This window comes from Salmo salar, chromosome 22 (genome assembly GCF_965601325.2).
Source record: "Salmo salar chromosome 22, fSalSal1, whole genome shotgun sequence".
Classification (NCBI taxonomy): domain Eukaryota; kingdom Metazoa; phylum Chordata; class Actinopteri; order Salmoniformes; family Salmonidae; genus Salmo; species Salmo salar.
The window spans coordinates 55,420,289-55,434,005 of NC_138312.1; the positions used below are offsets into that span (position 1 = coordinate 55,420,289).

The 13,717-nt window shown below is 42.5% G+C and overlaps 2 protein-coding genes across 3 annotated transcripts; one reads left to right on the forward strand and one right to left on the reverse strand.

Moving 5' to 3' along the window:
- Positions 1-6,535: 6,535 nt before the first annotated feature.
- Positions 6,536-8,664, reverse strand: tma7 (translation machinery associated 7 homolog). Its single transcript, XM_014168243.3, has 4 exons — positions 8,474-8,664; positions 7,909-7,964; positions 7,658-7,745; positions 6,536-7,213 (listed from the first exon to the last, which is right to left on the reverse strand). The coding sequence occupies exons 1-4, from the start codon at positions 8,487-8,489 to the stop codon at positions 7,179-7,181; spliced, it is 195 nt and encodes a 64-aa protein (XP_014023718.1). The 5' UTR covers positions 8,490-8,664; the 3' UTR covers positions 6,536-7,178.
- Positions 8,665-10,689: 2,025 nt separating this feature from the next.
- On the forward strand, positions 10,690-13,680 carry ccdc51 (coiled-coil domain containing 51). 2 transcript variants are annotated; one of them, XM_014168246.3, is made up of 4 exons: positions 10,690-10,975; positions 11,492-11,893; positions 12,226-12,390; positions 12,610-13,680. In XM_014168246.3, exons 2-4 carry the CDS (start codon positions 11,552-11,554, stop codon positions 13,414-13,416), a joined length of 1,314 nt encoding a protein of 437 aa, XP_014023721.3. In that variant the 5' UTR covers positions 10,690-10,975; positions 11,492-11,551; the 3' UTR covers positions 13,417-13,680. The 2 variants fall into 2 exon arrangements, with proteins under 2 accessions (XP_014023721.3, XP_014023720.3); XM_014168245.3 differs by having other exon boundaries at positions 10,737-10,954.
- The last annotated feature ends 37 nt before the right edge of the window (positions 13,681-13,717 follow it).

Genomic DNA, 13,717 nt, shown 5'->3' on the forward strand with positions numbered 1-13,717 from the left:
GTTTGTAAACTACTATTATGTTCTCTAGCAGATTCACGTGTAGCGCTGAAATAGTCCTGTTTTTTCACACCATGAGGAGATCTTCTGCCATTGAAGATAATGGAGGGTTGTTATAGATCTCACAGGGCCACTGAACAAGGTGCATGACTGCACTCTTAGAAAGAGTTTTATTTACAGGGACCTTCTCTACAGAATAAAGGTCTCTAAAAGGGTTCTTTGTTTGGTGAAAAGGTTCTGGAACCATAAAGGGTTCTACAGGGTCAAACCGAAGAACCCTTTTTTAAGGGTTCTAAATAAGTGTACTCAGAGACATGCTTTCCAACCCTTTCACTAAAATAGTTTCATCATGTGACCATGCCAATAGAAACACTACCTTTGCATCAGGAATTTTAACAAGAATCTAGCCAGATGTACTGAGTATATCCTAATGCATGTCCTGACGCATGTTTTTCTTGTGTTGAGCCATTTATGAGGTATTGTGTAATGAATATGATGGGAGACAGAGAGCTGGTTTCAAGCGCAGAGCGCAGCAGGTATTTATTAGTAAAGGACCACAGGAGGAAGCAGGTAGCTGGGTCCCAGGTCCAGGGGCAGGCAGAAAGGTCATACACAGGGACTCCAAAAAGGTAACAGTACAGGCAGGGAAAAGGCTAATAACGTAGTCCGGGAGATCAGGCAAAAGGTTGATGACAGGAAATCTGACAGGCAAAAGTACAGGCAGGGAACAGGCAAAAAGCATCGTTAGTGAGGATGGCCAACACTATGATACATGGGAGGAATAATATGGAAATAAACAGAGCTTCGAATAGAATGTGTATCAAAACAAACAATACCTCACAATGATGGGGTGCAAAGAATGAACTAAACAGTGTGTGTAAATGACATACAGGTGTGTGATCAGCTGATCAGAATTCAGGTGAGTGAGCTGTGTTCAGGGGATCTATATGTGTATGAGAGTGTGAGTTGGAAGCAGACGATACACATTGGTTGTGCACTATCATAAAAACCCACACAGAGGGCAATAAACACATGGACTATTAAACTTGTTTTGGTTTAATTTGGAGACCTCCACAAGTCTGGTTCATCCTTGGGAGCAATTTCCAAACACCTGAAGGTACCACGTTCATCTATACAAACAATAGTACGCAAGTATAAACACCATGGGACCACGCAGCCATCATACCGCTCAGGAAGGAGACGCGTTCTGTCTCCTAGAGATGAACGTACTTTGGTGCGAAAAGTGCAAATCAATCCCAGAACAACAGCAAAGGATCTTGTGAAGATGCTGGAGGAAACAGGTACAAAAGTATCTATATCCACAGTAAAACAAGTCCTATATCGACATTAACCTGAAAGGCCACTCAGCAAAGAAGAAGCCACTGCTCCAAAACCACCATAAAAAAGCCAGACTATTGTTTGCAACTGCACATAGGGACAAAGATCGTACTTTTTGGAGAAATGTCCTCTGGTCTGATGAAACAAAAATGGAACTGTTTGGCCATAATGACCATCGTTATGTTTGGAGGAAAAAGGGGAGGCTTGCAAGCCGAAGAACACCATCCCAACCATGAAGCACGGGGGTGGCAGCATCATGTTGTGGGGGTGCTTTGCTCCAGGAGGGACTGGTGCACTTCACAAAATAGATGGCGTAATGAGGCAGGAAAATTACGTGGATATATTGAAGCAACATCTCAAGACATCAGTCAGGAAGTTAAAGCTTGGTCGCAAATGGGTCTTCCAAATGGACAATGACCCCAAGCATGCTTCCAAAGTTTTGGAAAAAATGGGATAAGGGCAACAAAGTCAAGGTATTGTAGTGGCCATCACAAAGCCTTGACTTCAATCCTATTGAAAATTTGTGGGTAAACTGAAAAGGCATGTGCGAGCAAGGAGGCCTACAAACCTGACTCAGTTATACCAGCTCTGTCAGGAGGAATGGGCCAAAATTCACCCAACTTATTGTGGGAATCTTGTGGAAGGCTTCCCAAAACGTTTGACCCAAGTAAAGGCAATGGTACCAAATACTAATTGTGTGTATGTAAACTTCTGACCCGCTGGGAATGTGATGAAAGAAATAAAAGCTGAAATAAATCACTCACAACTATTATTCTGACATTTCACATTCTTAAAATAAAGTGGTGATCCTAATTGACCTAAGACAGGGAATTTCTACTCGGATTAAATGTCAGGAATTGTGAAAAACAGAGTTTAAATGTATTTGGCTAAGGTGTATGTAAACTTCCCACTTCAACAGTATATGATTGTATTCGTGATCTTATAATTCCCTCAGATAAACATTTGGCAAACTATCCTCAAAACAAGGATGTTATCCTACATATAAACAGATAAAATAATGAACGTTTTCTCCTTTTCCTTCCATTCGTCCTATCAGATTGTGTCTCGCTATGACATCATAGTGATTCTGGAGGTGGTGGACAAGAGAGGCACTTCAGTGGAAACGTTCCTGGTGGAATTAAATAAGTAAGTCAAGTGATTTCCCTCATGTGACGCTATAAAATATACAACTAGGGAAACTCCTGGCCCTACATGATAAGTATCACTCATTACAGGTGTCATTACAGGGCCAATAAAAAGCTACACTACACTCTGCAAATCAGTACTCCTCTGTTCGCCAGGGAGCCTTACATTCTCTGCTTTAAAATGTCTCAACACTGGTAAGCAGAAACCTGAGCGCTATAATTAAAATCCATACAAATGCAATTTCATTGAGCAAATAACAAAGATGTGGACTCGAGTCGTGTTACTTGGACTGGAGTACTACTCTAGTCGCACAATGTAGGCCTATCTGTCCTTTATTTCGAAGAGGTGCAGGTTCTGTGCTTTCTGTTATGTATCTTGGCAAATCAGATTCACAGAAATCACAAATTGTGCAGGCCCGGCACAAAGCATGTAATCTAGCAAAGCGTGTGCCGCTCTCCACTTTCCTCCGGCATGTATTTAACAAACGTGATAACATATCACTCCTGACAGACACAAGTAGGGAACTCTTCACAGAAATGTTGCAGCAGCCTACACCTAAACTGTAGGGGAAGAAAATGCGATGATTTTTCAGTCAGCTCAACTTGGCTACTGATAACAACCACAGCCTACAGCCTACAGCCAATGCCACTGTGCCCTCTTACCCTAGCTGTGGGAAGTAGGGGTACCACTGTGCCCTCTTACCCTAGCTGTGGGAAGTAGGGGTACCACTGTGCCCTCTTGCCCTAGCTGTGGGAAGTAGGGGTACCACTGTGCCCTCTTACCCTAGCTGTGGGAAGTAGGGGTACCACTGTGCCCTCTTACCCTAGCTGTGGGAAGTAGGGGTACCACTGTGCCCTCTTACCCTAGCTGTGGGAAGTAGGGGTACCACTGTGCCCTCTTACCCTAGCTGTGGGAAGTAGGGGTACCACTGTGCCCTCTTGCCCTAGCTGTGGGAAGTAGGGGTACCACTGTGCCCTCTTACCCTAGCTGTGGGAAGTAGGGGTACCACTGTGCCCTCTTGCCCTAGCTGTGGGAAGTAAGGGTACCACTGTGCCCTCTTACCCTAGCTGTGGGAAGTAGGGGTACCACTGTGCCCTCTTACTCTAGTTGTGGGAAGTAGGGGTACCACTGTGCCCTCTTGGCCTAGCTGTGGGAAGTAGGGGTACCACTGTGCCCTCTTGCCCTAGCTGTGGGAAGTAGCGGTACCACTGTGCCCTCTTACCCTAGCTGTGGGAAGTAGGGGTACCACTGTGTCCTCTTTCCCTAGCTGTGGGAAGTAGGGGTACCACTGTGCCCTCTTACTCTAGTTGTGGGAAGTAGGGGTACCACTGTGCCCTCTTGGCCTAGCTGTGGGAAGTAGGGGTACCACTGTGCCCTCTTGCCCTAGCTGTGGGAAGTAGCGGTACCACTGTGCCCTCTTACCCTAGCTGTGGGAAGTAGGGGTACCACTGTGTCCTCTTTCCCTAGCTGTGGGAAGTAGGGGTACCACTGTGCCCTCTTGGCCTAGCTGTGGGAAGTAGGGGTACCACTGTGCCCTCTTGCCCTAGCTGTGGGAAGTAGGGGTACCACTGTGCCCTCTTGGCCTAGCTGTGGGAAGTAGGGGTACCACTGTGCCCTTTTGGCCTAGCTGTGGGAAGTAGGGGTACCACTGTGCCCTCTTGCCCTAGCTGTGGGAAGTAGGGGTACCACTGTGCCCTCTTGGCCTAGCTGTGGGAAGTAGGGGTACCACTGTGCCCTCTTGCCCTAGCTGTGGGAAGTAGGGGTACTGAGCACCCTTGAAAAATCTGAACTAAAACCAAATATTAATAAAAACCGATATAGACGTCTGTAATGGGGCTGAAACATTTTCTCAACATAACTGCTTTGGCAAAAAAGGTAGTTGTATAATTAAGAACAGAATCTTGCTGGATTCAATAGTTGGATATATAAGAGTTGTTGCCCTGTAACTTTCTCTGTGATGTCATTCCAACGGAATCCAGAAAGAACAAAACCCTGTCCTCAAACATTTACATCAAAAGGTGCAAAGTTATGGGCCAAGACACAAAACATCCACATCAAATAAAATATTTTTCTTGATAAAATAAAATGTAAAAACAACCTCTTTTAGTGCAGTATTAATTTGCCATCATTTCAAACCACTTGTAAATGTATATTACTGTATTGTACATAGGCTGGTCATCTAGGTTCATACCTGTAGACTTTCCATCACCATGACGATAAACAATGCACAATGCAGTAATGAGTACATTGAGACATCAAGTGGTTTGTGATGATGTGATGTGATGTGGCTCAATTGGTAGAGCAGGGCACTTGAAATTCCAGGATTCATACAGGGGACCTGAATGCCCTCACTACTGTAAATTGCTCTGGGTAAGAGTGTCTACTAAAAAAGAATAAATAGACCATTTCCGTTTTGAAATCATTTGCAAAGTATTTGAAGAAACTGGAAAACATATCAAGCAAGCATTTTATATTCCACAAGTATTATCAGATTAACAGTTTTGTACAGATAATTATCAGACTAGTTACAAATGCTGGTAAACACTCAAATAAATATTGTTTAAATGTTTTCACCAAAGTAGTGCACTGGGCCTTTACCAGTCCTGTATTAGAGGACCCAACATAGACATCTCCAACACAGCATCCCCCTCCCCCCATTAAGAATCGTAGCAACACCACTCCCAAACTACTTCCTGCAGCTATTCTTCTGGCCAGGGTAAATGAAGTGGTAATGTTATGTAGCCCATTTACTTGTGTTAGGAGAAAATGTGATTACATTTACTTTAGGCTATATTCAAACTTGGGCTGGCTGGTGAGACTACCTTGACCTTTTCAATCCAAAATGATGAACTGAAATGAATCAAACACAATACTAATTACATACAGTAGTTTGACTGTGTTACTTTTTACTTACAGTTGCGTAGGCCTACACGATACAAACCTGCATAAAGCAAGCTCATCCCAGTGAGTTCTATTATCCAATTGCAATGGTTGTCTCTGTGTCTATGTAAAGGAAACCCCCTGTTAGTCTAGATGTTATAAAATCTTGGTTTCATCAGACCAGAGAATATTTTTTCTCATGGTCTGAGAGTTCTTTAGGTGCCTTTTGGCAAACTCCAAGCGGGCTGTCAATGTGCTTTTTACTGAGGAGTGGCTTTCGTCTGACCACTCCACCATAAAGGCCTGATTGGTGGAGTGCTGCAGAGATGGGAGAACCTTCCAAGAGTACAACCATCTCCACAGAGGAACTCTAGTGCTCTATCAGAGAGTAACCATCGGGTTCTTGGTCACCTCCCTGACCAAGGCCCTTCTCCCCCAAATGCTCAGTTTGGCCCGTGCAGCCAGCTCTAGGAAGAGTCTTGGTGGTTCAAAACTTCTTCCATTTAAGAATGGAGGCCACTGTGTTCTTGGTGACCTTCAATGCTGCAGACATTTTTTTGGTACCCTTCCCCAGATCTGTGCCTCGACACAATCCTGTCTCTGAGCTCTACGGACAATTCCTTGGACCTCACGGCTTGGTTTTTGCTCTGACATGCACTGTCAAATGTGGGACCTTGTATAGACAGGTGTGCCTTTCCAAATCATGTCCAATCAATTGAATTTACCACAGGTGGACAATCAAGTTGTAGAAAAACCAAGGATCAATGGAAACAGGATGCACCCGAGCTCAATTTCAAGTCTCAAAGGGGTCTGAATATTTAGGTAAATAAGGTATGTTTATTTGTAACACTTGCAAAAAAAGTTAAAATCAGTTTTTGCTTCATTATTATGGGTTAGAGGAAAAACATTGTCTATTTTAGTATAAGGTTAACGTAACAAAATGTGGGGGGAAAAAAATCAAGGGCTTTGAATACTTTCCAAATGCACTAGATGAAATGAACATGTTAGTAGCCTACATTGTGACAACCTGTCTATAGAAATACAGTACATGTCAAAGTTGAGCCGTCTGGCTCATGTCTCAACATGTAACTACTGTGCTTTATTAAGCCCTGAAGGTGAGCCACCATTACCCTGTGGAGGTAGAGCTGAAAAGATCAACACCAACAAAACAGAGTAAGCAGCATCATTGATCTTTATTCTGAATCTCCCAAACTTTCCTCTTAAAGAAAATTGTCAAAACAGGGTATTAAACACAGAACAAAACAGCAACATCTTTACAAATATCACTCCACACACACAAAAAAACTGCAGAAAAATGCACCAAAAAAAAAAAATTGTAGATAAGATTCACTCATTTTCAGGTTTGCGGACTGGGAAATAGAACCCTGTACATGGACAGAGGGAGTGAAGGAGGTGATGGAGCTTGAGAGGAAGCCTTTATCCAACCAGAGAAGCTGAATTTAGAGAAACTGGTGCTGAAGATAGATGATCAAGCTTGGGAAAAGTTACATTGAACTTACCACAATACTAGTCATATTAGTACTGTATGCATGTCTAGTGTAGCTAATACTGATGTGTTTGACAGAATCTCAATATAGATTGAGTGAAAGTACTGCAGTAGTTACAATAGTTTATTTCAGAACTTTCTTGACAAGAACACATTGGAAATTATTCAAAAAGGTCATTACATGTTTTTCCGCTTTCTACAATGGACCCAAATGAAAAAAATAAAGGGGGGGGGGGGGTTAGCAGGGGTTGGATTTGACAGGGGGCTGCGATTTAACAACAAATGAGTACATGGTCTTCCTAATGTATAATCACTTCTTTCCAGACTTCTTGATTCCTCCACCAGCTGAAAGAAAAGGAAAATCAAGAGAATGAGAAAACCATGCAAAATATGTTTAACTTTCTCTAGAAAATGCAAGTAGACAAGAGGGACTACTAAAACAGCGGTGGCAAGCAGAGTACATTGAATGACAAGGCAAGAAAACCCAGAAAGCCAACACTGCCACCTAGCGACATCAGAATCACTAGACCTATTCTCCTCAGCTCAGCGTTGACTTGCAATGCTTTTTCTTTGGGCTAATGGGCGTTATCCGCTGCAGTATAAAACAGTTACAAACATTGGCAAGGGAAAATAACTCTGCATATGTGGAGTCAGTGTATGGGTTGTTGGGTAAATTTTGGGCGAATTGAAAGTCCACCTTTTGATTACTTTGGGCTGTTCAGTAAGTCAGAAAAAACATAGGAATCCTGATTAGATTCTGATCGTCAACAAAAACGAATCCATTGTTACTTAATGGTCCCTTTCCTGCTGCTTTCGTCTTCAATGCATCCAAGGCTTTCTGGTCTTCTTTCTGCTTCTGTTTGAAGGCCATTTCATCCTGGATTTGACATAAAGCAAATGGAATCAGGATTACATTGGAAATACACTAGGCTACATTTTAATTCCAACATTTAGAAAAACACTTGAGTGTTCCCTCATTAGAAGTTTATATTAAATGATACAGGCTACATATAACATCGTGCAAACAATGACAAACTCACATCATCCATCTCCTTAGTCGCTTTCTTGGCAGCTTTTAAGGGCTTCTTTTTACCACCTATGAGACAAGAACATATCCCAATCAATCAATCGATATGAATCAATGTATAGTGAATGAATGAATGAATGAATGAATGAATGAATGAATGAATACCGCATAAGCGCGTCACACACAGAAGCGTTCAGAAGGTAGGAGGCTAGTTAGCTAAACTGATCATGACATGCGGGACAGTTTCACACATTACACAGCTAACCATCAACCATAACTTTGATATATGTATTACCTAGGAGTAGTTAGTACGATGGTTTGAGCAATCAGCAATGGATGGGCATATATGGTACATACGAATGCCATCACAGTAAAAAGACTCAGCTTTCTAGCCTAAATTAGTAGCAAGACTTGCCAGGCGCCAGCTATTCCAGCTAGCTAGATACATACATTACGTTGTTAGCGAGCTAGACTGGACAGTCGTTGCTAACCAACTTTCTATCTAGTAGCGTCATTATTACTTTACACCTTAAAATAAATATCGAGGTGTATGTCAAATATGTAAATGTGAATCTCACCTTCTCTTCCGGACATATTTGCGAGTGTTTCAATAAAATCTAAATAAAACAATTGAGCTAGCGTGTTCGCAGTTGCTTTCTAACAGAGAGGAAGAGGCTAAGCGAGAAATTCTACTCCGCCAAAAGTCTGTCCACGAAAATAAGCTGCTGCTGCTGCTGCCCTTCCTTCTTCTTCTTCTTCTTCTTCTGGTTTATTGGCGAACTACACAAAAAACAGGTGTATTGTCGCCATCAACTGGACGGGGGTGAAAAACTTCACTAAAGAAAAGTCATTCCACTATCGGGAAAATATAGTGAACAAAAATCCACACAAACAACGAAAAAAACAATATGCAGCACCAGTCAAGGTTTAGACACACCTACTCATTCCAGGGTTTTTCTTTGTTTTTACTATTTTCTACATTTTAGAATAATAGTGAAGACATCAAAACTATGAAATAACACATGTGGAATCATGTAGTAACCAAAACAGTGTTAAACAAATCTGAATATATTTTCTATTTGAGATTTTTCAAAGTAGCCACCCTTTGCCTTGATGACAGCTTTTCTCACTCTTGGCTATCTACTCCGATTTCAGAGCACTCTCGTCTGAGTGTGCCAGAGCGCTGAATAACTGATGAATTTACAAACGCTCAACAACCATTGAATATGGCCGGTGTCAGTAAACGTCATCAAAAAATGTAATTCAATTGTTGCCAGCAGCACAGGTACAGTTACCAACGCTCTGGATAACATGAAAACAGCCTAACCAGGTCTACTAGGGCGAGTAAAATGGTCAGTGAGGTTCTCTCATTTGAGTCTGGAAGTAGCTAACAAGTTAGCCAGTTAGCTTTGGTGCTTGACTGAGGTCAGAACGCTTGCATGAATCCTACTCCTTGGCCAGAGCATCCAGTGTGCACTCTGAACGCTCCGAGAGCAAAGCGCTCTGAATTTATGAACCCCAGAACACACTCTGGCACTCCAGATTGAATTTACAAACACGCTCTTTATATCAGAGTTATGACTGTTACTATAGAGATAAATAGAGTACCATTTTTTTTATTTAACTAGGCAAGTCAGTTAAGAACAAATTCTTATTTAGAATGACAGCCTACCCCAGCCAATTGTGTGCCCCCCTATGGAACTCCCAATCACAGCCAGATGTGATACAGCCTGGATTCAAACCAGGGACTGTAGTGACATCTCTTGCACTGAGATGCAGTGTCTTAGACCGCTGCGCCACTCATCATGGATATAACCTATTATAGCGTGGACATTGCCAATGAGGGCTTCCACCATTTTAAAGGAGTTAACTGGGTGGGGATTCCTGAGCTGGGAGCAATCTGCCAATGAATAAAATGAAAATGGACAGCTTTAAATTGAGATAGCCTCAATGACGCTGCCCATGCTGTCATAGACACTATAATGGCACAGATACAAGGATGAGTCCTAGCTATATCTGTCTCTTTGGCCTGTTGATCGCATGCTTGTTTACTCTCTCATTGACTAGAATGGTCCCACCTGATCTGGTCTCTTCCTGCATGCTTTATATCATAGAGGAAGAGGACCAACTCGGTGGAAAATCTGTCTCCCTCCAGCAGGTGGCTATTTTCGTTTGTTTCGCTCACCAAGCATGGGGTTTTCAAACGGAGGTCAATGAGAGAGTGACGAATTTGGTCAACCAAAAAATGTAATGGCTTATTTGCTCTGTGAGGTTTATTGATCGAATAGAAGTTTCATAATGCTTAAGTTGTTATGACTGTACTGATATAAATAGGACACGTAACATTCCGGAAACTTTGAGAAAAAACACTTTATATTGGAGTTGTCTCGAGATTGCTATGCATATTCATAAACTAGGGCTCCCGAGTGGCGCAGCAGTCTAAGGCACTGCATCTCAGTGCTGGAGGTGTCACTACAGACCCTGGTTCGATTCCAAGCTGTATCACAACCGGCTGTGATTGGGAGTCCCATAGGGGGCGGCGCATAATTATCCCAGCATCGTTAGGGTTTGGCTGGTGTAGGCTGTCATTGTAAATTAGAATTTGTTCTTAACTGACTTGCCTAGTTAAATAAAAAATATAGCGTCTCTCTTCATCAAATACAGGCTGTTGACGTCAACAACCCTCATCAAATATTCAAAAAAATATGACAAAAATTAGATGTAGCCACTAATCCAAAGAAAGGATAGGCGGGAGCTAGACAGACGTTTTGTGGACAACGACTACCACTGTTAGGGCAGAGACGTGTATCTTGTCCATAATCCATAATCTTTTCTTACATATTTGAGAACGCGTATTTTCATTGTTAGAGCGGTCACTTGACTATCTTGACAATATATTAGACAATCTTTGTTTCTAATCCGCGCTGTTAGGACCTTACTTCCACTCTAAACCGGATGCAGAATATTTGTGATGTGCCTGATCATAAACATTTTATGATAAAATTACTATGTACGTTTTGTAGCCAGCTGATAATTTGCTCAGTACTTGAAGACAACCGGTACGTGATTATTCTTATTAGGTACAAAAAAAACAAATCAGAGAAAAATAGCCAGGACTAGAACATGATGTGTATTTAGCCCTGGGTTGCCTAAAGCAAGTTTAAAAACTGTCAGCTGCTAGCTAGCTAGGTAGCTACGCTAGCTAGGCCGCTATCTATGGTAATGTATTGGGCGTCTAAGCCACTGCATCATGGATGACTTCCAAAATGGCCATAGATTTTCAATGAAACCATTAACACCAGCATTGTAGAGGTCAACCGAGCTTCTGCAGTGTTGCAGAAATGTAGATATTATCCTCCAGATAGCCCAGCATATTTGAAGCAGAGGTGATACAGGAAATGCCAGGGAGATACAAGTACAGTAACTAAGACTGTAACGTTACTAACTAGAGTTATTCAATCATTTTTGATAGCTACGTCGAAACATTATAAAACATTGATAAACATTCATTGATACCTCTAACATCAACAGGCTTTGACTGTACTGTACTGTCTTGTTTATTATTATTTTAAAAAAAAAATGTTATTTGTACACAGGTGGCAGCTCCAATGTCTTGTGCTTTAGCATCATAGTGAATATAACCCACTGGTTTCTCAATGAGGTACAGAGGTAAACAGCTCATACCATGGTGCCATGGGACATCATGTCTCTACCGTTTCCACATCACTGGCACGGTTAGAGGGACAGTGTCTTTCAGCAGGGCCTACAGCACACAACAACAACCGCCACCATCTCCAAAAGATGACGGAGCAGACAAACCTGTTGTTCCTATTCAAGAGCGTGCTGTGGCTACAATACAGAATCTGACTGACTTGGGGAAGCAGTGGGGACAGAAGTCTGTGAGCACTGCGTCAAACACAGTTAACTACTGGTGGGAGAGGTACGAGGAGTTTGTCGGCCTGAATGAAGTCCGAGATGCTCAGTCTCAAGTCACAGAGGTAAGTCCAAGTCAGGAAACTGAAGGTTGTGGTATGTTTCTCTATCTCGCTATTTCATCACTTGAGGCTTAGTTTTTCCTGACCACATGACCTTACAAGGGGGGAAACTCTGGGTCCTGTGTATAGATGTTGTCTGGAGACCTATAACTAGTGCCCAGAGTTCTTCCTGCTCAGGTCAAGTGGTCAGGGAAACTCCCGTTTCTATTCCTCGCACAGCTTCCTAAACTTGTAATCTGAACAGCTCAAGACCCATAGCCTATAACTAAGGCCTCAGAGGTTTTTCCAGTCAGATCATATACTTTCCCTAAATTTCTAATCATCTGTATATTTAGGCAGAGAGGGCCTTCATGGTGGCCAGAGGCATGGTGCGCGAGGCCCATTGCAGCCTGGAGGCCCTACAGGTCAGGCTGAAGGAGGTGAGAGACCGACTGGATCGGGTCTCACGAGAGGAGGCCCACTACCTGGAGCTGGCCACACTGGAGCACAAGCTGCTGCAGGTAATACTGTCAAGAGACATAATCAGATGTACAATCCATTGTTGAATATGAATGTATCTTTTTGCTGTCACATTGCCCAATCCCATAAAAATACGCGCACTCACACAGTGTCAGCTGCAAAGCAGTTTGTTGTGCTTGAGTTGAGGAGACTCACATTGCCGACTTTAGTTGTTGTATACATTTTTATTAAAGAAATAAGGCATTCTCACCATTTTGTAGGAGGAGCGTCGCCTGCGGACAGCCTATGAGAATGCAGAGGGTGCAGAACGAGAGAAGTTTGCCTTATTCTCAGCTGGTGTGCGTGAGAGCCACGAAAAAGAGCGGACTCGGGCGGAGCGCACAAAGAACTGGTCTGTGATAGGCTCAGTGCTCGGAGCTTTGATAGGGGTCATGGGGTCAACCTATATCAACAGAGTACGCCTACAGGAGCTGAAGACCTTACTACTGGAGGCTCAGAAAGGACCTGTTAGTCTACAGGAGGCTATAAAAGTCCAGGCCGGTATGCATAAGTCTCAACAACAGGAGCTGAGAGGCCTAATAGAAACCCTGAGGGTTACACTTCAGCATAGAGCAGCTCAGCTGGTAGCTGAGAAGGATGTGAAGAAGCCAGTGGCTGTTCGGGTTCCGGAACCCATCGTGGTTCCACCCCAGCCTTCTCCGAGTGCCTCCGAGGCAGTTCTGAAAGAGATATTGTTCTATAGTCAGAAAGCACAGAGTCTTATAGAAGGCATCCAGCCACAGTTAGGTCAGCTTGAACAGAGTGTTGGGAAGGTGGAATCAGAACTTCTGGCTGTTCAAAACTTGATTGAGACTTATCATAGGGAAGAAAAGCCGTCAGTAGTTATAAGTCAGCAAGATTCCCAGACGTTTGTTTGCGACACTAAGAGTGTCATGCAAGGTCTTGACCAGACAGAGAAAAGACTTGAGGCCTCAATAAGCCAGACTACCATGTACAACACTGTTCTGGCTTATGGTGCACTTGCTGTCACTGTTCCTGCACTGTATATCCTCTTTAGAGGTGTTTAACTAATGTTATGTACTGTAAGAGTGATATTAATCTTACAGGGTCCATCTTGATTTACAAAGAAATAATTACAAATTAATATTGTGATTGCTGTTTGTTTTTACTACAGGCAAAATGAACCATGCACTGATGTTAAATCAATACTGTATATATTGAGTGTGAAGCTAAAATAATTTGAGTGCTGTATCTAGATAAAAAGCAAATGTAATACATTGTAAAATATTTGAATTAGAGCACTGTCTATTAAAATGTAATACATTGTCAAATATTTTGTCATCTTTTTAATGTAAATGGTTCTAAACA